At 36.6% G+C, this 26,533-nt stretch overlaps 3 protein-coding genes across 3 annotated transcripts; 1 reads left to right on the top strand and 2 right to left on the bottom strand.

The window, feature by feature from the left end:
* Nucleotides 1-239: 239 nt before the first annotated feature.
* Nucleotides 240-1,965, bottom strand: LOC110008922 (anthocyanidin 3-O-glucosyltransferase 7). Its single transcript, XM_089723482.1, has one exon. It carries the CDS (start codon nucleotides 1,836-1,838, stop codon nucleotides 432-434), a length of 1,407 nt encoding a protein of 468 aa, XP_089579608.1. The 5' UTR covers nucleotides 1,839-1,965; the 3' UTR covers nucleotides 240-431.
* Nucleotides 1,966-12,634: 10,669 nt separating this feature from the next.
* TOPII (topoisomerase II) lies at nucleotides 12,635-19,579 on the top strand. Its single transcript, XM_012210201.4, has 19 exons — nucleotides 12,635-13,395; nucleotides 13,860-14,152; nucleotides 14,240-14,306; nucleotides 14,405-14,675; nucleotides 14,772-14,968; nucleotides 15,041-15,259; nucleotides 15,358-15,471; nucleotides 15,560-15,670; nucleotides 15,777-15,941; nucleotides 16,039-16,380; nucleotides 16,477-16,610; nucleotides 16,708-17,080; nucleotides 17,185-17,371; nucleotides 17,461-17,510; nucleotides 17,616-18,056; nucleotides 18,164-18,341; nucleotides 18,445-18,509; nucleotides 18,589-18,700; nucleotides 18,792-19,579. Exons 1-19 carry the CDS (start codon nucleotides 12,841-12,843, stop codon nucleotides 19,400-19,402), a joined length of 4,485 nt encoding a protein of 1,494 aa, XP_012065591.1. The 5' UTR covers nucleotides 12,635-12,840; the 3' UTR covers nucleotides 19,403-19,579.
* Nucleotides 19,580-19,906: 327 nt separating this feature from the next.
* Nucleotides 19,907-25,468, bottom strand: TTA2 (fibronectin type III domain protein (DUF1423)). Its single transcript, XM_020677147.3, has 3 exons — nucleotides 25,300-25,468; nucleotides 21,822-24,895; nucleotides 19,907-20,747 (listed from the first exon to the last, which is right to left on the bottom strand). Exons 1-3 carry the CDS (start codon nucleotides 25,422-25,424, stop codon nucleotides 20,185-20,187), a joined length of 3,762 nt encoding a protein of 1,253 aa, XP_020532806.2. The 5' UTR covers nucleotides 25,425-25,468; the 3' UTR covers nucleotides 19,907-20,184.
* Nucleotides 25,469-26,533: the final 1,065 nt, after the last annotated feature.

The following is a 26,533-nucleotide window of genomic DNA, read 5'->3' as shown; positions in this document are numbered from 1 at the left end:
ATTGAACTCTGAAAAAACTTTTTTGCCTAAACCTGCCGTTGAATAAGCACCTCAGGAGCATTGATGGTCTCTAAAATTACACCTATCAATCTCAAGATGCAAGAATTATTACCAAAAATTACAACTTTAGGAGGCATACAATGAGTCACTCGAAAATTTTGTGGTGCTACGAAAAAATCCTAAAAATCTGGACAACTTTATGCAAAAGTCTAATATTTTGAAGAGTGAAAAATAAGATATATATATCAAATAGCAATTAAGTACGGTTTATTTGACAGTAATTTCACAAAATGCATAGTACATCATCCACAAATTTAAAATTAAAATTCAACCTGCTCTTAATTTATTTTCTTACGCATTTTATATGTATGCTCTTAATTATTTAGAAGTATAGTATACATATAAATAATAACGTGCTTCTTCTCTCTAATTTAGCCACTAATTAACTGCAACAAAGTCTTCAGATTCTTAGCAGCAACAGAATCAGGACCATCAGCTTTGATCAAAACTTGTTTAAGTTCATCACATGCCTGTCTCATTTTCTTCATTTTTTCCTGCTCAAAAACCATTTCCAAACACTTAACCATTCTATTTTTAGTGATAACTCTATCTTCAACTCTCACTCCAATCCCCCACACCTCCTCCGCAATTTTTGCATTTATATGATTATCTGCCCAAACTGACCTACAAATCACTGGCACTCCACCCAATATACTCTCCTGCAATGAATGATATCCTCCATGGTTTACAAACACACCAACTGAACCATGTTGCAGAATCTCTCTCTGTGGTGCCCAAGAAACCACCATTCCTTTCTCTTTTGTTCTTTCAAGAAACCCTTCTGGAAGATTTTCTTTGCATTTGTCTTTAAGAGACCAGAGAAATGGCTTACCACTATATTCAATTGCTTCAGCTAATGCCATTAACTCCTCACTACCCAATTCTAAAACTGTTCCAAAAGATACATAGACAACAGAACCAACTTTTTGTCTATCGAGCCATGAAAATAAACAACCTGCAGAAGTAGAACTACCATCATTCTCCTGTGTAATCGATAAAGTTAAGCAACCTATGTAGAGTAAGTTCTTAACTTTTGATTTTAGATAATTTGTGAGAGGAATTGGGTTTAGTTCTTCATAGGCATTCAACAGAAGAGCTTTTGCTTGTGGTAGTTTTTGTGCCATACGATATAAATATGGCACAAGTTCATTACTTGGCTTGCTTAAATGTATTTCATGGGGTAAATCTTTAAAGGGTAGAGAAGATAACCCAGGAATAACATCTACATGATCATTTTCGCTTTTAGCATTAGCGAAAAGCTTTTGAATTTTATCCATTTCAAAATAGCAAACAAGATCATATGGATGAGGTACCATAAAGGCTATCCATGGAACATTCATATCCTCCGCCATTTTTCCAAGCGGAGAACAGAGAGCAGCATCCGTCATTATGCAAGTAACTTCCCGCCGGCTACCGGTTGTTCTCTCGGTGTCCGCCAGCACTTCTTCAATACGGCGTTCGAAGTTGTACGGTAACTGTTCGAAGAAATACCTGGCTTCCACGGCATGATCTATTGTTAAGTGATTAACTCCTTCCGGAATGCCATCGTCTACGTCGTAGGACATAAGGTTAGTTGGTAATGGAGAGTTCTTTTGAGATGACTTGATAATGGAGTTTGTTTTCGGTAAGCTGAAGAAAGAAAACTGAGTTTGAGGAGCTTCTGTGGCTAATTTACGAACTAAGTTGAAGAAAGCGAATGGATGGCTGCTAAATGGAAATGTGCACACAGCTACATGACTTGCTGCTATTTGTGGGGATGAGCTTTGGGTTAATGGCATTGTGAAGAGAGATTAGGGAAATAAGAAAGAAAGATTTTTTCTTTTCTTTTCCTTTTGGTTTCGCTCTTGGTTTTTGTTCTTGTTCGAAATGGTGTTGATTGAATTTCATACAGGGATATATATTCTGTAGAAGCTAACTTTCTCAACCTCCGTTCGTTAGTTTGAGTTAGCAAAGATGAACTTATAGTTAAGGTACTCAACTCTATTATGAATTTGCTGAGCAACCTCCATAACTGCATACCTAACTAATATGAATTAAACTAAAAACAAGTTTTTTTTATGCAGGTGCATATTAACGTGTTAAATAGTAGCAATCATAATCCATGAGTAGTTCTGACCCAAAAGATTCGATTTTCATAGATGAATGTCACTGCTCCTTAATGGGGCTGACTTGATTTGAGCAGAATTTAGTCCTAATTTAGTTGACTAGAGATATCTATGATTATACTAAAAAAAAAAAGAGTAATTAATTGTATGAGACAAATAATATTACTAAAGAAAGCTTGATCTTTTAAGCAATATTCAGGTGTGAATGGAGAAAACTGAGTTGAAAGGATCACCTCCATAATGGCCCTCTGCAGAATCTGAATCCGGATTAGTCGGCTGTGCCGGATACCCGGTGATTTAAAAAAGTAGAAGAAAATTTATAATACTTTTTGTGTTCGTTTATAATATATATATATACTTTTTTTCTTTGTGTTCGTTTCTACGTTTCTATATTTTCATTTTCATCCTATATAAAATGACATTATTTATAACTGATTTAGTTTTTGCTAAGTAGAAGAAAGAAAACAACCACAAAACTGACTCTTCTCTAATCCAACTCTTCTTTTACAAACTACCTATCAACATTGACTTATCCACAGCACACGCACTGCCCTAGAATGTGAGAGGGAAAGAGAAGGAACATTTTTACAAACTACCTATCAACATTGACTTATCCACAGCACACGCACTGCCCTAGAATGTGAGAGGGAAAGCGAAGGAACATTTTTACAAACTACCTATCAACGTTGACTTATCCACTGCACACGCACTGCCCTAGAATGTGAGAGGGAAAGCGAAGGAACATTCACTACTCATTGTTCAAACAACTAATTTATATATGACAGAATCTGCATGGTTTTATTCCGTAGGTGAAATGAGAAACTTCTCAGGTGGTCACCCATTTTAAAATTTTCGTTAAGCGAGCTCGCTTAATCTTGAAGTTCTTCCAACTCTTCAAACCATTTCACCAAAAGGCGCCTCTGTAGATTAGTTTCTCTCTTTTCGATATATGATTCGATTCATTTATGTCTCTCGCTATCGGGATATCACAATATAACACATTACAAACACACAATTGAACTGGCAAGAAAATCATTTGAAAGTGGCCAAAGAAATGGATCCATTTCTAACGAATGTTCTAAAACTCATATATAAGATAATTAATTTATAGCGGATGGAAAGATTTACTTACACTTGGTGTATTTAAGATAATTAACTTTTTTTATCAAGTCATGAAAATAAATAATTTAAATTAGTAATAGCACCATCTCAAAAAAAAAAAAAAAAAAAAAAAAAAAAAAAAAAAAAAAGAATAAGAATAAAGAGAGAAACCAAAAAGAGAAAAAGAAAAATCTCTCATTTTTATGGTATCTCCATCACATGATCTTGTTAGTTATTTTTGAAGGGTTTGATTTGTTTAGACTCGATCTATGAGCGTACTCATTGAATAAAATATTTACCGGAAAAAGTTGTTTTTTGTTGAAAAAAAAGTGTAATTTTGCCCATTAATAGGGGAAAATAATGAAACTTACCAATAGTTACTAACATTCAAGCATGTGAAAGACTTGCTTGGTTTGCATACACTAAAAAATTATTCTAGAGATTAACTAGATTTGCTCACATGTTCCTTAAGTTTGTATTTTTATTTTTTTTATTTTTTGTGAATGGAATTTGGTCAATTTGTCTTCCATTTAAAACTATCCGTAAACGAGCCTTTTAACTAGTGATTCACTTCACGTGTGTGCATATATATAAATGAAAATTTCATTTTAAAACACTAAATGAATATGTTAAGAATTTCACATGGAGTAAATATCATGGTCTAGCGAAAGATTCAATCAGATTGGTTTGTACATGTATTCTCATGCTCTCATCATAACAACAAGACAAGTTGATTTCAATAAAAGGATATTAAAAACTTCAAAAACATCAGCAAAACTTGTTAATTTCTAAAACAATTTTGTTTTTAAAATGAGTAAGGTTCAATGAACTGAAATAATATTGTTAGAAATATAGTATGGGTAGTTATTCTCATTGAATAATTTTTACCATATGCCGATAACTTTTTATATCAGTGAGGACTCAGAACTCCAAACTTTTCACTCCCACGTATCCTATGAGATGTGAGAAACCTAACTAGAATAAACACAAATTTGTTAGTATATAGTAACCACGCAGTAAATTGCTGGTATAGTTTTTAGCATGCTTGAAGGTTTAGTAAATATGAAGTTCATTTTGCCTAGTTAAATTGATAAACCCACAGATGAGAAAGTCAAGTATTAGAGATCCCTCTATAAAACTCAATCAACACCATTGCAAAAAAGAATAAGAACTGAGAGAGAAACCAAAAGAACGAAAAAAAAAAAAAAAAGAAATCTCTCTTCAAAAAGCCACTAGCCAAAAGTTCATAACCACATGTAGCAGCATGTCATGTAGCTGTGTGCACATGGCCATTTAGTAGCCATCCCTTAGCTTTCTTCAACTTAGGACGTCAATTAGCAACAGATGCTCCTCAAATTCAGTTTTCCTTCTTCAGCTTAGCAAAAACCAACTCCATTATCAAGTCATCTCAAAAGACCTTTCTTCTACTAACCAACCTCAAGTCCTATGATGTAGACGAAGGGATTCCAAAAGGAGTTGATCATTGGACAATAGATCATGGAGAGGAAGTCAAGCATTTCCTCGAGTAGTTACTGTTAAACAAACTTTAATACAGATCTTATTGTTCATAGAATTTGTTTAATATGAATACACAATAAGCGGAAGCATACCTTGATCCATAGCTATTGATTATCGCATTGCGGCAATTCGATTCTCACCGTAACATTATATCTATGTTTCTTCACTCTGGCCTTTTGTCCGTGAATTCTCTCTTAATGGTCAGAGAGATATCAACAGCAACAGGAGTTTTCTTTTTCACGCTCTCTCAAATGACTTATCACCGCTATGTGTTTGAGGTATCCGTCACACTCTTGTAACCTACGCTGTTGATTTCCTTGATCTTTTATAAGGTAGAGGAAATGTATTAAAAACCCTAACTGGTCCTCATCCTATTAAGCCTAATAACCATCATTTTGGGCTACTTTAATTAGAATCAGCCCTTTAATTACATGACCATTTAGATTAAAATAATCTAACAATTACCCCATAACTTCGAACGTCGCAATGATGAAGTGGTAGCGGACTCCGAGAAAACCACCGGTAGTCGGCGGGGAGTGACTTGCATAATGACAGATGCTGTTATCTGTTCTCCGGTTGGAAAAATGGCGAGGATATGGATATTCCATGGATAGCCTTTACAGTACCTACACCATATGGTCTTGTTTGCTATTTTTAAATGGATAAAATTCAAAAGCTTTTCGCTAATTCTAAAAGCGAAAATGATCATATAGATATTATTCCTGGATTATCTTCTTTACCCTTTAATGATATAGCTCATGAAATATATTTAAGCAAGCCAAGTAATGAACTTGTGCCATTTTTACTATGCATGGCACAAAAACTAGCATAAGCAAAAGCACTTTTGTTGAACACCTATGAAGAATTAAACCCAGTTTCTCTCACAAATTATCTAAAATCAAAAGCTAAGAATTTACTCTGTATGGGTTGCTTAACTTTATCGATTACACAGGAGAATGATGGTAGTACTGCTACTTCAGCAGGTTGCTGTTTATTTTCATGGCTTGATGGTCAAGAAGTTGGTTCTATCGTGTATATATCTTTTGGAACAGTTTAGAATTGGGTAGTGAAGAGTTAATGGCATTAGCCGAAGCAATTGAATTTAGTGGTAAGCATTTCTTTGGTCAATTAAAGACAAATATAAAGAAAATCTTCCAAAAAAGGGTTTCTTGAAAGAAGTAAAGAGAAACGAAAGGTGGTTCCTTGGGTTGCACAAAGAGATGTTCTGCAACGTGTTTCAATTCGTGTGTTTGTAAACCATGGTGGGTATAATTCTATGCGGGAGAGTATATTAGGCGGAGTGCCAATGATTTGTAGGTCAGTTTGGGCAGATAATCATATAAATGCTAAAGTTGCAGAGGAGGTATGGGGGGTTGTTGTGAGAGTTGAAGGTAGGGTTGTTGCTCAAAGTGGAATTGTTAAGTGCTTGGAAATGGTTTTTGAGCAGGAAAAAGAGAAGAAAATGAGACAGGCTTGTAATGAACTCTTTTCATATAAAAAAATTCGAATTGGTAAGAATGACGAAGGCATGTGAAATAATAGCCATTTTATTTTCAACTTAAAAGTTTTTTATAGTCTAAAATATTGCAACCAAAAAAATTAGTTGAGGAAAATAAAGGGGAAGGATCATTTTGCATTGTTCAAAATTAGAGAGAAAAATTAATTAAAAATGTACTAAATTTTGTTCCGCTTGTTGGTTTAGGTGGCTTAGAATCCCACATCGGGAAGATGGGAAGGGAGTGGAAAGCCTTTTGCCTATAAAAGGAGCCTACCACCTTAAGTTTTAATCGTCCCAACTTGTCTTCCAATACCTAGTGGGTTAGACAAGTTTCTCTCCTCTCTCAATTTGTATATTTTTTCAGTGAAATATAAATTTGGTAGTGTCTGAGGACTTGGGCAAAATTGGCCGAACCTCATCAAAATTATGGTGTTCTCTCTTATTTATTGCTTTTGTCTTTCTTTATTTAATAGCTATTATTGGGCAAAATATTTTAGGTGGTTATTGTCTAATTAATTACTTCTAGGTAAATTCTGTCAAACGACACGAATTTTGTCCGAGGCAAGTGGATTTTCAGTGAGACCGTTTGTGACTCCTCCACTTATCTAGAAATTTACCTAGTGTAGTTACTCAGTACAATAATTCACAAATTATTTTAATTTGGTGGAAAAGCCCAATTTCCACAACAATTAGTATCAGAGTCAAGGTTACTAAGCTTTCACTATGGTTGCAGCATAGTCTGATCTGCCACATAAAAAAGGTTCCTTGGTTGTGTTCCGCATTTTTAAAATTGATTTTATAGCTATTAAATATTTAAAGCAAAAATGGCAGACGAAAAGAAAAATATCACACCTGCTACAACATCAACCGTAGTAAGAAATGTTATATCAAATGCAAGATTTATAGTGGAGATTTTCAATGGCACTGGTCATTTCGGCATGTGGCAGAGTGAACTTCTGGACGCTCTCTTTCAGCAAGGTCTAGATGTTGCTATTGAAGAGGAGAAACCAAACGAGATGGAGGAGAGTGAATGGAGGACCATCAATCGTTTGGCATGTGGTACAATTCGGTCGTGTCTTTCTAGAAAGCAAAAATATGCTTTCTCGAAAGAAACTTCTACAAACAAATTGTGGAAGGTATTGGAGGATAATTTTTTAAAGAAAAACAATCAGAACAAACTCTTCATGAAGAAGAAATTGTATCCCTTCAATTATGTTCCTGGTATCACTATGAATGAACACATCACAAAGTTTAATTAGTTGGTGGCTGATTTGTTTAATTTGGATGTGATATTTGGTGATGAAGATTTGGCATTGTTGTTGCTGGTATCTCTTCCTGATGAATTTGACCATCTTACAATAACTCTAATCCATGGGAATAAAAATGTGACTTTTAGTGAAGCTTGTGCTAATCTTTACAGCCATGAACTGAGAAAGATAGAAAAGAAGGAAAAGGCAACTGAAGTAAAAGCTCTGGTAGTTGGAGGCTGTTCACAAAGCCAAAATAAGGGGGGAAGGAAAAGTATATCACGTTCAAGAGCTAGAGTTGAAAAAGATGAGTGTGCCTTTTTGTCGTGAGAAAGGTCACTGGAAGAAAGATTGTCCAAAGCTGAAAGCCAAAGGCAAAGCTGTTATTGATTCAAACATAGCAAAGTGTGATGATGAAGACTCAGACTTCTCATTAGTTATCATTGCATCTATAGACAATTCATCAGCAAATTTGACAAGTTCTGGTGAGGTATGGCTGCTAGACTCTGCATGCAGTCATCATATGAGTCCCTATTGGGACTATTTTTTTTGACTTTAAAGAACTTGAAAATGAAGTTATCTATACTGCAAATAATGTTCCTTGCTTCATAGAAGGGATTGGTTCAATCCGTTTGAAGAATCGTGATGGGTCAATCAGGATCCTAACTGATGTTCGATATGTACCGAGTTTGACAAAGAATCTCATTTCAGTGGGAGTCCTAGAATCAAAAGGACTCACTATAATTGCGAAAGATGGAATGATGAAAGTCATCTCTGGTGCACTTGTGGTGATGAAAGGAGTTCGGAGAAGGAATAATTTGTATTACTATCAGAGTAATAGAATTATTGGATCGACAGCAATAATTGTTTTTAGTGATGACAAAGAGTTGGAAACAACCAGATTGTGGCAAAGGTGTTTGGGACATGCAGGTGAAAAATCCTTGAAAAGATTGTCAGATCAAGGATTATTGAAAGATGTCAAAACCTACAAGTTGGATTTCTATGAGCATTGCACCAAAGGAAAGCAGTCAAGAGTGAAATTTAGCACCGGAATCCATAATACCAAGGGTATTTTGGACTATGTTCACTCTGATGTATGAGGACCCTCTACAACAGCTTCTTTGGGTGGCAAACATTATTATGTGACCTTTGTTGATGATTTCTCTCGAAGGGTTTGGGTGTATACTTTGAAGTCAAAAGATCAAGTACTAGGAATTTTCCTCAAATGGAAAAAATTGGTGGAAACTCAGACTAGCAGAGGCATCAAATGTCTCCGAACAGATAATGGAGGAGAATACAAAAATGGTGCTTTTGATAAAATCTGCGCAGATGAAAGCATTGTTCGACACTTCATAGTTAGAAATACACCGCAGCAGAATGGGGTGGCAGAACACATGAACCGAACGTTGCTGGAGAAAGTTCGGTGTATGTTGTCTAATGCTGGGTTAGACAAGAAATTTTGGGCTGAGGCTTTGTCATATGCATGCCATCTCATTAATCGATTACCATCAACTGCTATTGGTGGCAAAACACCTATAGAGGTATGGTGTGGAGAACCTGCTAATGATTATGATTCCTTACGTGTATTTGGTTCCACTGCATATTATCATGTTAAGGACTCGAAGCTGGATCCAAGAGCTAAGAAAGCCATTTTCATGGGGATAAGCACAGGTGTTAAAGGCTATCGGCTATGCTGTACAGAATCAAAGAAAATAATCTTTAGCAGAGATGTCACTTTTGATGAATCTATCATGTTAAAAAAGGAGACAGTAGAGCAGTCAGATGGTACTCCACAACAGGTGGAGAATACTCCAAAACAGGTGGAGTTTGATAGAACAATCCCAGTGGCAGGTACTAAACCTGTAGAAACTCCTGAGTTAGAAGAAGGTTCAGATGAAGAGGAGGTTCAACTCCAAGAACCTCCACAGCAACTTGAGTCAATTGCACTTGATAGGCCAAGAGGATCTATAAGAAAGCCTGCTCGTTTTGATGATATGGTGGCCTATGCATCTTCAATTGCAAATGATAACATTCCATCCACTTTTAATTAAGCTGTCAAAAGTTCAGATGAAGTAAAGTGGAGATAAGCTATGGAAGATGAAATGAAGTCCCATTATAAGAATCAGACATGGAATTTAGTTGATCCACCAAAGGGAAAGAAGGCAATTGGATGCAAATGGGTATATGCAAAGAAAGAAGGATTTCCTGACAGAGATAGTGTTCACTATAAGGCAAGGTTGGTAGCTTAAGGCTACGCTCAGACGGAGGGAATTGATTATAATGAAGTGTTTTCTCCAGTTGTAAAACATTCCTCCATTCGGATTTTGTTAGCCTTGGTAGGACAGTTTGATTTGGAACTAGTTCAATTGGATGTAAAAACTGTATTTTTACATGGAGATCTGGAAGAGGAAATCTATATGACTCAGCCAGAAGGATTTAAAGTTGCTGGAAAGGAGAATATGGTATGCAAACTTAAAAAATCACTTTATGGATTGAAGCAGTCTCCAAGGCAGTGGTACAAGCAATTTGATAAGTTTATGCAAGGGCAGAAGTACACAAGAAGCAAATACGATCATTGTGTGTATTTGCGCAAGCTACAAGATGGCTCTTTTATTTATCTTCTTTTGTATGTTGATGATATGTTGATAACTTCAAAGAATAAAGAAGAAATTGAGAATCTGAAGAATCAGTTGAATCAAGAATTTCAAATGAAAGATCTGGGCGAAGCAAAAGGCATTCTCGGCATGGAGATAACCAGAGATAGAAAATTGGGGAGACTTTGTCTGAATCAGAAGCAATATCTGAGAAAGATACTAAAGCGTTTTGGTATGGATGACAAAACCAAACCTGTTAGTACACCTCTTGCTCCTCATTTCAAACTCAGTGCAGCTCAGTCTCCAAAAAATGATGCAGAATGGGAATATATGTTAAGAGTTCCCTATGCAAATATTGTGGGTAGCTTGATGTATGCTATTGTGTGTACAAGGCCAGACATTTCACAAGCAGTTGGAGTTGTTAGCAGGTACATGCATGATCCTGGCAAAGATCATTGGCAAGCTGTGAAATGGATTCTACGGTATCTTCTGAACACTGTGGATGTTGGATTGATTTTTGAGCAGGATAAGAATAGTGGTGAACACATAGTCAGATATTGTGATTCTGATTATGCTGGTGATTTGGATAAACATCGATCAACTACTGGTTATGTGTTTACTGTTGCAAAAGCACCAGTTAGTTGGACGTCGACTTTACAGTCAATAGTGGCTTTGTCTACAACAGAGGCAGAGTATATGGTTACAGAGGCTGTGAAGGAAGCAATTTGGCTTCAAGGATTGCTTGATGAATTAGGAAGTAGGCAAAACAACATGTTGTACATTGCGATAGCCAAAGTGCTATTCACTTGGCAAAGAACCAAGTTTATCATATAAGGACGAAGCATATCGACGTTCGATTTCATTTTGTTAGAGAAATTCTGGATGAACGATAGGTTCAACTTCAGAAGATTCAGACTACTGAAAATCCTGCTGATATGTTAACAAAAGTGGTGACAGGAGTTAAGTTCAAACACTGTTTGGACTTGATCAATATTGTTAAAAATTGAAGCTTGGCACTGCCAAGCACATTTGTAGACATTGCAACTTTGTGAGAGAAAGAGCAGAAGCTTGCATTGGTGGGATTATCGCCAAGGTGGAGATTGTTGGTTTAGGTGGCTTAGAATCCCACATCGGGGAAATGGAAAGGGAGTGGGAAGCCTTTTGCCTATAAAAGGAGCCTACCTCCTTAAGTTTTAATCGTCCCAACTTGTCTTTCAATACCTAGTGGGTTAGACAAGTTTCTCTCCTCTCTTAATTTGTATATTTCTTCAGTGAAATATAAATTTGGTAGTATCCAAGGACGTAGGCAAAATTGGCCGAATCTCGTTAAAATTTTGGTGTTCTCTCTTATTGATTGCTTTTGTCTTTATTTATTTAATAGCTATTGTTGGGCAAAATATTTTTTGTGGTTATTGTCTAATTAATTACTTCTAGGTAAATTCTGTCAAACGACACGAATTTAGTCCAAGGCAAGTGGATTTTAAGTGAGATCGTTTGTGACTCTTCCACTTATCTGAGAATTTACTTGGTGTAGTTACTCAGTACAGTAATTCACAAATTGTTTTAATTTGGTGGAAAAAGCCCAGTTTCCACAACACCACTCACAATGTATAATCTCTTTAAATTAAATAGAAAATGAAACACGCTAGCTATAACCCATTAGATGGCATGGCAGGAGTAGCTATAGGATGGCTGGTTAGAGATGGCGAGGGGAGATGTGTTGATGGCCGACTGCAAAAGCTGGACAGTGTGGTGAGTGCTCTGATGGCAGAGACGACAGGGATCAAGGAAGCTCTAAGTTGGTTGAAAACACAATACCAAATGTTCCGTTGATGGTGAGTGACAGTTGTTGGTCATTCAAGCGTCAAACACAAGTCAACATTATTTTTTTTTACGTTAGTTATTACAGCTGATTGTAAAACTTTTTACGAAAGATTTCTATTTTTTATCATTTGCTTTTTTGTTAAAGAGATCTGCAAGTCAAGCAGCTCATTGGTAGCTCATACTGATGGTTTTATGTCTGATTCATAATAGATCATGAATTATCTTTCTTTTATTCATGATATAATTTTGATGGATACCGATAATAATTAAGTCATTTTTCCAATAAAAAAAATGTCGAAAATAAATGATATCGTATATAATTATAATAATATCCTTTCACATTATATATCTATAAATAAATAAGAATAAATTTAAAATTGTAAATTTATAGCTTTGAAAACAAAGGAAAAATATACCTTTAAAAAAAAAAAAAAGAAAACAAAGGAAAAATATAAATGTTTTCCTTTTATTGAGAAAAATAATAAACAAAAAAGAATAGTCCAGGCACCCACATGGCGACCTGGCCTGAAACAAATCTTCACCGTCCGAACTTCACAGCCCCAAAATCTCGAGCGTCAAATTTCAAATTCACCCCTTTCCCCCAAAAAATTCAAATTCAAATTCAAATTTCTAACCGTTACCGAGCCCACGTTTTTTGCTTTAATAGATTACATATATCATTTCTTCATTTTCTCTCCATCTCTGCTACTCAGTAGACACCATCTCTGTGTCTTTCTCTCCATATAGAAACCCTAATTTTTCCTCTCTCTAAAACACCCCAAAACAAATCCTACTCGTGTCTTCTATTTCCATTGAAATCCACACTGAAATTTTTCCCGTAACCCTAACTTTACAGAACTTTACTTTCTCTGGCTAAAATTTCCCATTCAACAATGGCAGACAGCGTAAGTGTGCCGTTAACGACCAGCAACAACGCGAACGTCGGGGCCCCTCAAAAGACTATCGAAGAAATGTACCAGAAGAAGAGCCAACTCGAGCACATCCTGCTCCGACCAGACACCTACGTCGGGTCGATCGAGAAGCACACCCAAACTCTTTGGGTCTACGAGAACGAAAAGATGGTGTACCGCAATATCACCTATGTTCCGGGTCTTTACAAGATCTTCGATGAAATCTTGGTCAATGCCGCCGATAACAAGCAGAGAGACCCCACCATGGACTCATTGAAGGTGGTAATTGATGTGGAGAACAATTTGATAAGCGTTTACAACAATGGGGATGGGGTTCCTGTGGAGATCCATAAGGAGGAGGGCGTGTATGTACCAGAGCTGATTTTCGGTCACTTGTTGACTAGTAGTAACTATGACGATACGCAAAAGAAGACCACCGGAGGAAGAAATGGTTATGGAGCCAAGCTCACAAATATTTTTTCCACGGAGTTTGTTATTGAGACAGCTGATGGAAAGCGACAAAAGAAGTATAAGCAGGTAATTGGAGTATTGTGTATGTTCGTTGTTGTAGGAATTTTTTTTAATTTATGCTATTGATACCTCATTTCAAACAACTGATTGAATTATGGTGAAGAATTTGTGAGATTTTACAATTTTTTATGCGCTGATTATCTAGTTTAGGTGTTTGGTTTGGTTGGGCTCCTTATTGCAGCTCTTAAAGAAGTTTGCTTGTTATTTATGATTGTAATCTTTGTTCAAAAATGTTAATTTAGAAAGACATGTTAATGTTTAAAGCTTCATGAGCTTGGAATGGCTTGGATCCTCACAGTTCAGGATATTTCCTTTTGTGCATTTTATGCCATACGAACTGGTTCTCAAGTTTTGGGTTTATGCTGTGACTTTTCTGTACGTAGACAAAATTGTGTATTGAAATTGATCTACATTATTTGTTTGGTTTATAAGGCTTAACTTACATATAAATTGGTCCTGCTGATTTGAAGGTTTTCTCCAACAACATGGGGAAGAAAACTGCACCGAGCATAACAAAGTGCAAGGAGGGTGAGAATTGGACTAAGGTTTCATTTAAGCCTGATTTGGTGAAATTTAACATGAATGTACTCGAAGATGATGTGGTTGCTCTTATGAGAAAGCGAGTGGTTGACATGGCTGGTTGCCTTGGAAAAACTGTGAAGGTTGAGCTGAATGGGAAGCGGGTTCCTATAAAATCATTTCAGGATTATGTTAAGTTGTACCTAGATTCTGATGCGGAATCTGGATCAGATACTCCTAAAAGGTTACTTCTATGAACTATTTGCTTAGCCCAACTACACTTTTTATATTTTTATCGGTATGTGCTCATCTGCTATTCTGATTTGATCAGCTTCTACCAAAAAGTGGGTGAGAGATGGGAATTATGCGTTAGTGTTACTGAGGGACAGTTCCAACAGGTGATTGGGACACTAATTGAACCATATTTTACTTCCATAGCTGTTTGCTTTTTCACAAATCAGTGTCCTTATATCACAGTGATTTGGTGTTATAACAGGTTAGCTTTGTTAATGCCATTGCAACAATCAAGGGTGGAACTCATGTTGATTATATAACTAATCAGATCACAAACTATCTAGTGGGTGTCGTAAATAAAAAGCACAAGAATGCCAACATCAAACCGCACAATGTGAAGAACTATTTGTGGGTTTTTGTCAATGCTCTCATTGATAACCCTGCTTTTGATTCTCAAACCAAGGAAACTCTGACTCTGCGCCAGAGTAATTTTGGGTCTAAATGTGAACTTCCTGAAGAATTTTTGAAGAAAGGTCTATTTCACTTTTTTTTAAAACTTCGTTTCATAAACACTAGATTATTATTCATTAGATATTCAACCTGATGTTTCTTTGCTAATTACATTGCAGTGGCGAAGTCTGATATTGTGGAGAATCTACTTTCATGGGCAAAATTCAAGCAGGACAAAGACCTTAAGAAATCTGATGGAACAAAGAGAGGGAGGGTTAATATTCCAAAGCTGGAGGATGCTAATGAGGCTGGAACAAAAAACTCTCACAAATGTACATTGATTTTAACAGAAGGCGATTCAGCAAAGGCTCTTGCAGTAAGTTGTGTTATACAATGTAGTTCATTCGAACTGCAATGAACTTTTTCTAATGGTTCATGATATGCACAGGTATCTGGATTAGGGGCACTACCTCAAGATGTTCGGGACTACTACGGAGTTTTCCCATTGAGAGGTAAATTACTCAATGTGCGGGAAGCCACCGCTAAACAGCTCAATGAGAATAAGGAAATTGAGAATATCAAGAAGATCCTTGGGTTACAGCAAAATAAGCAGTATGATAGTGTCAAGCCTTTGAGATATGGTCATCTTATGATAATGACTGATCAGGTTATGTTTTCTCCATATTGTTCTTAGTCTAGTTGACCTTCTTCAATGATTACAATACTTGCTGATAAGAAATGCTTACAAGAGTTCAATTTCTACAGGATTATGATGGTTCTCACATTAAAGGCCTGCTCATCAACTTCATTTATTATTTCTGGCCGTCATTACTGAAAATGCCATCTTTCTTACTCGAGTTTATAACTCCCATTGTAAAGGTTGGTAAATTTGATTAATCAGTCCATGCATCTAGGAATTTTGATTTTGAAGAATGGCTTGTAATTTTTGGTGCTCTATCTTGTACAGGCAACTCATAGCAGTGGAAATGTTCTATCCTTTTATACCATGCCTGAGTACTATGCTTGGAGGGATAGTATAATGGGAAATGCAAGTAGCTGGACAATCAAGTACTATAAGGTTTATTTTTATTAGGAGAAAAGCAATTAGGGTAGTGGTTATCATATTCTCTGCTGCCAATCATAATTTATTGTATTTGTGCGTCCGTAATGGGTTTGCTTCACAGGGGTTAGGAACTAATAATCAAAAAGAAGGCAAGGAGTACTTCAAAGACATTGAGAAGCATAAGAAGGATTTTATTTGGATGGATGACCAAGATGGAAATGCCATAGAGCTTGCGTTCAGTAAGAAGAAGATTGATGAAAGGAAGAACTGGCTTCGGCAATATCAGGTTAGAAGTCTTATTAATGTGCATTTTATTTGTTTTATATATTCCTTCTACTAGACTTCAATTGACAAATTCTTACATTCTCTTGGTCTTTTTGCAGCCTGGCACACATCTTGATCAGAAACCGAAGCTAATAAAATACAGCGAGTTCATTAACAAGGAGCTTATTTTGTTTTCAGTGGCGGATCTTCAAAGATCTATTCCTTCCATGATTGATGGCCTGAAGCCAACTCAGAGAAAGATACTTTTCAGTTGTTTCAAGAGGAATTTGGTCAAGGACATTAAAGTTTCTCAGTTTCAAGGTTATGTATCTGAGAAGTCTGCTTACCACCATGGTGATCAAAGTCTTAATGCTACAATCATTGGAATGGCACAGAATTTTGTTGGCAGTAATAACATCAACCTTCTTGCACCAAAAGGACAATTTGGTACACGTTGCATGGTAAGACAAACTGACGTCACCTTTTCTTCTAATTATTATTATGATGATAACAACAAAAGGTAATGATGCGTTATATTCGAATTTGTCCTTTCACAGGGAGGTAAAGATCATGCCAGTGCAAGGTATATTTTTACTTGTCTTTCTCCTATTACAAGGTTTCTGTTTCCCAAGGATGATGACAACCTTCTCGACTACTTAGAAGAAGATGGCCTTTCTATTGAACCCACTTGGTAAACATTCGTTTTATATTGCCAAGGAACTGAATTGATATGAAGTCGGGAAATCCATGTTGAAAAAGTTTTCTAATTCTAACATGTTTTGGTTTAGGTATGTCCCAATTATACCAACGGTTCTTGTGAATGGTTCTGAAGGAATTGGCACTGGATGGAGCACTTCTATCCCCAATTACAATCCAAGAGATATTGTTGCAAACGTGAGGCGTTTGTTGAATGGTGAAGCAATGGAACCTATGCATCCTTGGTATAGAGGGTTTAAAGGAACAATTGAAAAGGGTGCATCGAAGGAAGGTGGGGTTAGCTATACAGTAAATGGACTCATAGAAGAAGTGAATGAGACGACACTTAGGATCACTGAATTGCCGATCCGTAGGTGGACTGATGATTATAAGGAATTTTTGAGTTCTGTCATGGAAGGTGCTAGAGATGAGAAGGGAAACTTACCCAAGGATGCTTTTATCAAGGTAAATATCTATGTCTATGAAAAGGTTATTGCTTTTAGTTTTCATGACTTTAAGAATTATGTCTACGGAAGTGCCTTCTCTCATGCACTACCTTCTGATTGCAGGATTTTAAAAAGTATGGTGATGATGTATCTGTATGTTTTGAAGTCCTCTTGTCGGAGGAGAAGATGAAGGAAGTCAAGGATGAGGGTTTGCTGAAGAAATTTAGACTTACTACTACAATTAGCACAAGTAACATGCACCTATTCGATCAAAGAGGCATGATTAAGAAATATGACAGCCCTGAAGCCAGTACGTTTAGATATTGTGGAATCAGTTTTGCCTTATTATATCGTACATTTACTCTGTTACTTTACTTACCTCTGCATATTTGTTTGCAGTTCTTGAGGAATTTTTTCCCTACAGGTTTCAGTGTTATGAGAAAAGGAAGGTAAGTTCATTTTGGGCTGTAGATCACCCTGCAGTTCTGAAACTCTTTTGCTTCTTTCCATTGAAGAACAGTTTCTCACTGTAGTTAATCTTTTCACGCATGCAGAACTTAAAACTCGCACAGCTTGAAATGGAGTTGCTGATATTGGAAAATAAGGTGAGGTTTATCCTTGGCGTTGTGAAGGGCGAAATTATTGTGAACAACAGGAAGAGAGCTGATCTGCTACTGGAGCTACAACAGAAAGGCTTCGCCCCTATCCCAAAGAAAAAATCTGCTGAAGCTGTGGTAGCTGGGGCAATTGAAGATGAACCAAACGTGGGCTCGGATGAAGTAGAAGAGAACTCTGAGACTGTCACTGGCAATGGGGTGAAGGCTAGTGATTATGACTATTTACTGTCTATGTCTATTGGAACCTTGACCCTTGAGAAGGTTCAGAAGTTATGTGCTGATAGGGACAAAATCAGCGAGGACGTTGAGAATTTAAGAAAAACCACTCCAGAGGAGTTATGGTTGAAAGACCTTGAAGCTTTTGAAAAGCAACTTGACGTATGAACAGCAACGCTTATTTTAATTGTTTTTGGTTCAGTCTTTTTAATGTGGTCTCTTGGCTAATCCTATATTTTATTTTTCCTTTTATTTGGTTATGAATTCAGAAATTTGAAGCTGATGAAGAGGAGGAAAGGCAGAAGTCAACTAGTGAAATCTATGGTCAAGGTGGTTTTAAGGTTTCTAGACAAGCGCCAAAAAATCCAAGGAAGAACAATAAAACAGCCAAAAATGCAGAAGCAGCTGCTGAAACAATTGGAAAATCATCCAGTTCCATGGAAACAGGTGGATAGCTAAGTAGAATCTTTCATTTGTATATGTAGTTTTTTTTCCCCTCTTTTGGTGTTTGACAATATCATGAGAATATTTTTCTACTTGCTTTCACCAGAAAATGTCGCTGAGGTAGTGAAACCAAAAGGAAGGGGAGGTGCGAGGAAAGCTCCTGCTAAAAAGGTATGTCTTGGTTTTATATACCGTGTCATTCAACTGTTTAGTTTCTTAGAACTAAGGATTTATTTTTCTTTTTTGACAGCAAGAAAAACCGCCAACTCCTGTTTCAGAAGATGATGATGATGATGAAGTTGAATCACTGAAAGATCGACTTAAAGCGTATAGACTTGATTCTTCACCTGAACAATCCACTGGTAATCTAATTCTTCCTGAAAAAATTGCTAACGCAAATGAAATTGTCATGATGTTTTTAAGTTTATGGTTTTCTTGTTTTTACTCTTGCAGCCATGGAAACTGATGTGCCCCAAATACCTGCTAAGAAAGAACCTAGCAAAAGGGCCGCTGCCCAGAAGAAGCCTATGATTGTTTCAGAAGATTCTGACAAAGATGAAATAAACCTCGATGATAATGACTCTGATGTAGAAGTGGTAGTTAAACCCCAAGAAGCAAAAAAGAAGGGAGGGAGAAAACCAGCTGCAAATGCCAAGGCAGCTAAACCACCTGCAGGTAATAAGAAAAGAGGACCTGCCAACAAGCAGTCTCAAGGATTGGGACAGAAGCTTCTAACGGAAATGCTTCAGCCTGCAGAAAATCCAGGAATTTCACCAGAGAAGAAAGTGAGAAAAATGAGAGAATCTCCTTTCAACAAAAAGAGTGGTTCTGTTTTGGGCAGGCTTGCCAAGGATAATGAAACCACAGGAAGTGAGGAGATGTCTGGTTCTGCTTCTACATCTAGTAATGTGGAAGAAATTGTTGAGGTGCCAGCAAGAGCTAGACCAAAGAGAGCGAACCGCAGGCAAACTAAGTATGTTATAAGCGATTCTGACAGTGATGGTGATTATGACATTGAGAGTGAGCAAGAAAATTATGATGACACTGATGAAGATGAAGATTAAGACTTAAGTCTCAATTTCCTTGAAACACTGCTGTTCTTTATCAGCTTGATAATTTCAAACATGTAGTGTTTGTTAGAAACCGTTGAAATTGAAATGTACTGATTTTATTGTTGTACATTGACTAATTTTCCTGTAAATGGTACTTGAGTTTTCAAGAAATGAGAAATTTCTCCATTATGATGGCTTGAATTGAAAAAACAAAAACAATAAGATTCTACTCAAATAGACTTCCTTTGGTTTGCTGAATTAACCATTCTATGGAATATTTATTACAAATGATGTATTACATGTTTAAAAAGCATCAACTTAAAAAAATTATATTAATAACCTGAATTTATATATTTAAAACTTTTCTTTATGAATACTTATAAATAAACTTGAAAACATAAAATTGAACCACATTAAAATAATTATTTCAAATTTATTTTGTTAGTTTGGGATTAAAGCTTAATTTATCAGTCTCAACTATATCTGAAACTCTCAACCATGTCTGAACCAGCACAATTGAAATCTTTCCATAAAATGGAAACTTGATCTATCATCTCTCTTTCACATAGCTTCCAGAAAAGGGAGCTGCTCATAAAATACAAAGCGTTTTGAAATCTCTGTACAAATTCAGGTTAGAGGGCTAAAATCAAAAGATACACCTACACTTTAAAAGCTAAAGCAAATGATCGCCATAATGCTACATTACATTACAACGAACTGTTGCTTCTAAACAGTAAATTTACCACTGATCCAAAACATTTCTACCGCGCAAAAACCTAATCATCGGCTTTGAATCACATGGCAAGGTTTCGTTTTGTAGCTTCCATTTTCAACAACAAATCTTTAATATCTGCTTCCATCCTCCTCTTCATACTGAAATACTCCCGATGAGCCCTTTCCAGAGCCTGGAATTCTTCATATTTTTGTTTACGCATCTCCTTTGCCTCAACTAACCGCAACTTTGTCATTCTACTTGTATACTCTTCTTCAATTTTTTCGCTCTTTGCAAGTGCAATTCGTTTCAGTCCCTCAGCTTGCTTTCTTGCATCATCAGCACGTTCTTGAAACATTTTAGCTTCTGCTTGTTTAATCCTCACAATGCTCTCCAGTTCATCAAAAATCGGTACTTTCTGGGCACTCCTCTCTAACTCTGATTCTACAGGATGCTTATCATTCAAGCCTGTGTGAAAGCTAGGCAGTAGGCTAGTCGATCTTTCTAACTGAGGAGCTTTTTCCGTATAAACAGATTTGAGCCATGATGTATCCTGGCTAGGCCCAGCAATCCCTGCACTACTTCCGTTTCCTTGCTCCTTCCCAGAGAACACTGAAGTATTGCTGAACTTGGAAGAGTCACTTTCTGCAAAAATTAGGAAGATACGCTTAAATGATAGGAAAAAGATACAGCTATAATACCACAATAAAAATAGAAGATCTTATGATGGCAGTCAAGATTCTGAATAAGAAGCCTGGCTTCACTGAAACATGGATCAACTTACTTAAGCACCAATCCGAATTTGTAAATAAGCAAAAATTTGTAGCTCGACATCGACATGGGAATTTTTAGATCCACTAACATTTCTAGATCTGAAATAACTTCAAAGAATTCAATGTATGTTTTACATTCTACCAGAAGTGTAACATGTTCATTGAAAAATGTTCAGAATTGAAGTAGCCTTTGTCAGTTAAAGGCCAATACCCAGTTATGGCTCCATCATTAGGAGCATGAGACAGAAACAGGAAAAAAATATACCTTCAGCCCTTAAGGCTATCGCCAGCCTCCTTGTGGTTACAAGCCTAGGTTTTCACCATTGCACCAATTAATGACCCCTAAATTAAACCTTGATGACAATATAAACTTTAACCAACTAGAATTAGAACTCTAAGGGGCTAAGTATAAAGCAAGCCACAAAAATGAAGATGGGTTACAAGATATCTACTGAATTAAAGAGAATTGTCAGCTGAAACAAAAATTAGGATGTCCAATATCCAGACATTAATATCTGAATTCCTCAATAACTTCCTCTCTTGTAAAAGATTTTAATGATGAATTTTTTATTAATGCAAGTATATGTTCATAAACACTTGGAACTATTTTGGAAGATATCAACTATATCAAAAAGATAAAATACCGATAGATAACTTGAACATGCAAAAATAATGCATAATAGCTCTCAGCTTCTCACAAATCACAAAAAAACTAGACAAAATCCATGAATAATGGCAGTCAAATTCACCAGAGAAAAAATCCAACAAGTTATAATAAAGTATTAGCCAAAATACAACACTATGCTGAATAAAACGGAGTTCAACATAGAAAAGCAAAAGCGAGAGCAGACTTAAGAGAGAATATTGAAATGCGTGAAGCACGGACTATAATCACACACACTTTACACAACACACAAAAAAAGAAGAAACAGTAGAAAGTATTTACCAGTCAAGAAACTCATGATATTACTATAAACGTCAGAGAGATGAGACTTATTTGCCAATTTTTCCAGCATCAGATCAGCAATTTCATGCAGCCTCCTCCCTCTCATATCCTTGCTAGCACTAAAAATTCTCTTCACATACTCGAGCTCCTTGCAAAATGTTTCTAATTTCCATGTCTTCGCAAAGTTTTGAAAAACCTCCTTCACAAAACCAAACATCTCAGAGGGGTGATCACAAGCAACACAATGAAATTGCATCTCAGTAGTCCCTTGAGCCCCAGCAGCACTTCTTCCATTTCTAATACAAGACTCCCGCAATGCACAATCCGCATGGCACCAATGAAGACAAACGTCACACCCAACCCAACCACATGTTTGAGATGCCATGTCAAACTTTGAACAAACAAGGCACATACATGCACTACAAAAACCATTCCTCTTCACACAGACCTTGCATTCGCATTCATCCACAGGCAAAGGACTTCGACAGGAAAGATTTCTACATCTTAAGTTTAGGAACACCTCTGCCAAATCAGAAGATGAAATATTACTGTCCACCTGAAGATATTCCCTAAGGCCGGTTTTCAGAGCAACCAAGATTTCCAATTGAAAGCGATGGGCCTTCAATAGCATATCCAAGGTTAAGTCAGGCCTATTTTGCAGAGCACTCTGAAATGCATATAGTTGTCCTTGCTTATCGGCATTTATCATGATCTCACGAATACTCTCCTTAACCAGAGATGCGGACTGTCCCGTCATCTCATGAAATTTCCTAGCCATTACGTGAATAGGATCAGAAACTATTCTGCTGATGATAGTCTCAACAAAATCAGCCCCACCTATCAAAAACTGTTCCTGCTCCTTCTGGCTATTACTCCTGTATAGAACATGTTTTTCTCTCATGGCTCGTTTCTTCTCAAGGCTATAATTTGAACCAATATCCTGAGATCCCACACTGTGTGAAGGGGATCTAGTTTCATCAGGATTCCTTGTGTGTCCTCCTGACAACTGTTTGTGAAAACTCAACTGCCTTTCAAGTCCATTAGGCATTTTAGAGCCACCTTGCAATGCTTGACCATTTGGCATACCTTGTAAAGCTTGAGACTGATGAAGAGAGCCATTTCCATTCATCAAAACTCTTTGATACAAGGGGACATCTTTAACCTTAGAATCATTTTGAGCTTGGCTAGGCCAAATTCCTTGATCAACTCCCTGAAATAAGGGTCGGCTGTGAACAGATTGTTCATAGTTGTCCATTTCCAATGAATTTTGTGTTAAAGAACAGCTTGGATTGTGAAAAAATGACTGAGAGCCTGAAAACGACATTGATGCGGTAAACCCATCAGAATTTGTACGGAACGTGCTAAAAGATTGAACGCTTCTCCCATGACTGGGGGAACCAGGGGCCTGAGATGCATCTTTAGCAGCACCAATAGGTAAGAGAACATTTGGTAAGCTAAGAGAAAGATCAAGTGGCTCCAAAACCAGCTTTTCATCTTTCAGCTTACTAACACCTGATTGCTCTGCTTTTTCTGTTCTTCTAACAGGAGAGCTAGTGAACAAGTCAAATCCCCTAGTACTTGGCCCTTCCATATCATCTTCCTCATCTCTGCAAGTTGCAATATTTCTGGATTCTCTCTCAATCCATGGACCATCTTCTGCAGAATCAGCAGCATAGGTTGGAGAAACAGCTACACTTTTGCCTTTATCCTTCAAATTTTGGCCTGAACCCTCATTAACCAGATTGGTATCCACCTCAGCCTGTCCTTTCTCCACTTTAACTTCTTTACTCAACTTTGGCACTTCAACATCATCCATTTTTGCCTCGAGATCAATATCCTTCTCTCGTATACTTTCCTCTTTCAAAAATGTTGGCTTCTCAACCAACATTTCCTGATCTTTCTCCTCCTTGCAGTTGCTTTGTTCCTTCAAACTATGAATCTCGTCACCCTCTTCAGCACCACCCACATTCCCAACTTCCTCCTCACTGCCACTAGTGTTATCATGTGAATTCTGCTCACAATTTGGTACCTCAACAACTTCCTTCATCGCATCATTCCCCTCAGCCACACTTGCTTTGTCAGATTCCTTCTCTGCTTCATTTTCTTGATCCTTGGCTTCAGTTTCACTGTTCACCACTCTGTGATCAACATCCAACACAACATTCTCGTGTCGTCCTTTTTTGTTGTCATTTGCATCTTCCAGGGCAACCTGAGGGACTGATTCAGGCTCTGGCTCAAGCTCCCCTTCTTCCATTTCACTGCTGCTCCCACTACCAACACTCTTCACTTCCATTTCAACACTCTTAGCCTCCAGTTCACTCTTTTTCCCTACCTCCACGCTCTTTGATTGCTCACTTCCAGAATCCTTGGACCAAGTAGGTGATGACCTAGACTTCGAAGTTGATGATTTCCCTTTCCCCTCATCTCTCCCACTGCCTCTCACCCTGGTTTGCTCACTCCCTGAATCCCTCGACCATGTTGGCGACTTCACATCTCTCAGTCCCTTAGGAGAAGACCTAGCAGCAGTACTCATCCTCTCATCATTTCCACCTCTAATACCTCTACTTTCTTCAAATTCTTTATTCCCACTGCCAAATCTTCGCCAGGACGAAACACTGCCTTCTCTCCTTGGCCTGTCTCTCTCAGACCTAAAACCTTTCGGAAACTCTCTACGAGACCCACAAAAGCTCTCTGATCGATGAATAAGTCTATCGCTATTTCCAGCACCAACTCCTCCTCCGCCACCGCTTCCACTATACCCTTCTCTACTACTATACCTATCAAACCCTAAGCCTGCCCCTTTTCTTCGATCAAAGCTATCGAAATCATGATCTGACCTCTTCCGAACCATTCTAGAGCTTTCCCGACTATCATCATCCATAGATCGATCTCGATCATAACGGCTTGACGAAGAAGATGTAGACATCAATCCCTTCCTTACATTATCGGATTTGTAATAAAAGCTTCGAGACGATCGGCTCGGATTCAAATCTTTAGCAGAGGTCTTCTCGTTATAGGAATCGAGATCATCACTCGATCTCAATCTCTTCATTTCAAAATATCCCTTTTCACAGCTAAAAATCACAAAAACAACAAAACCAACAGTCCACAACAGCCAAATCTTAAAAATTAAGCTTGAGCAAAGAAACCCTAATCAATTGCATTTCTAATAGTTCGCCAAAGCAAAACAAACCAAAAACTAGAGTTCATAAACACCAAAAACAATAAATTAGGGTTTCAAAATGATAACTTTTTAATTATAGTCATAGTGACATAACAAATATTACAAATTTGACAACCAAAGAAAGGATTTTTATTTTCTAGAGAGAGAAAGAGAAAAGTTATAGTGAGAGAAACTAAGATAAAAATTCAAGCTTGGCAACCGGATGTCTAGTTTGCCTGAAAATCTAATGAATTTACGAAAATGGCATAGGAAAAAAGTCCATCGAAGGTTTTAAAAGAAGGAACGAGAACTAACGAGATGACCGGAAGAGTAGAGAGCCGGCGGTGGAGAGATAGACAGGACAACGAAGAGAGAAGAGGAGAGGGTAGGTGAGGCCACAAGAAGAAGAAGAAGAAGAAGAAGAAGAATTGTGTTTTCATTTTATGACAGTCAACGCAGTTTAACCACTACTATTATGAGAAAGAATGTTGGCTACGCAAAGCAATAAGTGCATTTGGTGTAAGAAATTTGCATGTGGGTCTTCATAAATTTTCTAAGGTTAGATGAAAAATTAAAAAATTCAAAATGTGGTTGAGTTTTGTCCCCAAGAGTCAAAAAAATTTAAATGTTTATTAATTTTTATCTATAAAATTAGAAATTTATAATCCATGATTACTCCTATTTTCACAATTTTACATAATTATCATGTAAAATATTGCGATTTTATTTATTTTTTTATTATGCCAAGAGCTTTTAATCCAATAACTCTAATTTTATTCATGTCGTATCATATATATAAAATAAAAGCGCTTATATCGAAATAAATATAACTATTATTAATATATTTAATTTAATATTAAATTGGTAAAATCTGTATTTCTTTTTAGATATTTTAAATATCACCAAATAAAATTGGTTCTTTTCGTTTAAAATCCAATTAAAAAAGAAGTTTTTATTTGATTTTTTTAATATCAAAAGAGGGTTAATTCAAATTTAAAATTATTATCAAATTGTACCTGTATTTATTATTAGATTATATCTTATTGTGCTTGATTTTTTTAGTTGATTAACAGAAAATCAACAAAATTCATCGGTGATGAATGTAATTGAATGACAATAAAATAGAGAATCACTTAGCTAATTTATAAAATAAAAGTCCTAACTTGTAACCCTAATTTATTCTATTATTTACTAATAAGCCGCACAAATTGCAATTATTAAAAAAAGAAGTAAAATGGTTGGGTATGTAATTATAATTTATTCTTTGCAATTTATTAATAAACTAATTAAGCGCGAGTAAACAATTAACAAAAATACTTACCAAAAAGAAAATTGTTGTGGTTATGACGTGTCTTCATGTAATTGGTTTATATGACTATTTGTCGTGTAACCTTACCCATCTCAATACAAGGTTCTGCTATTGGCCAGCGGTGGCCACTGCAATAACCCAGTTTGCAAAGCTTCAAAAAATCACCATCTCTCCCAAACCTACATCAAACCAACTATTCTTAATATCCACCAAACACGTGTAAAACATAGTCAAAATCAT

This window comes from Jatropha curcas, chromosome 6 (genome assembly GCF_041381405.1).
Source record: "Jatropha curcas cultivar XTBG-Jc1 chromosome 6, XTBG_Jcur_1.0, whole genome shotgun sequence".
Classification (NCBI taxonomy): Eukaryota; Viridiplantae; Streptophyta; class Magnoliopsida; order Malpighiales; family Euphorbiaceae; genus Jatropha; species Jatropha curcas.
This window is presented reverse-complemented; position numbering and strand designations above follow the sequence as displayed.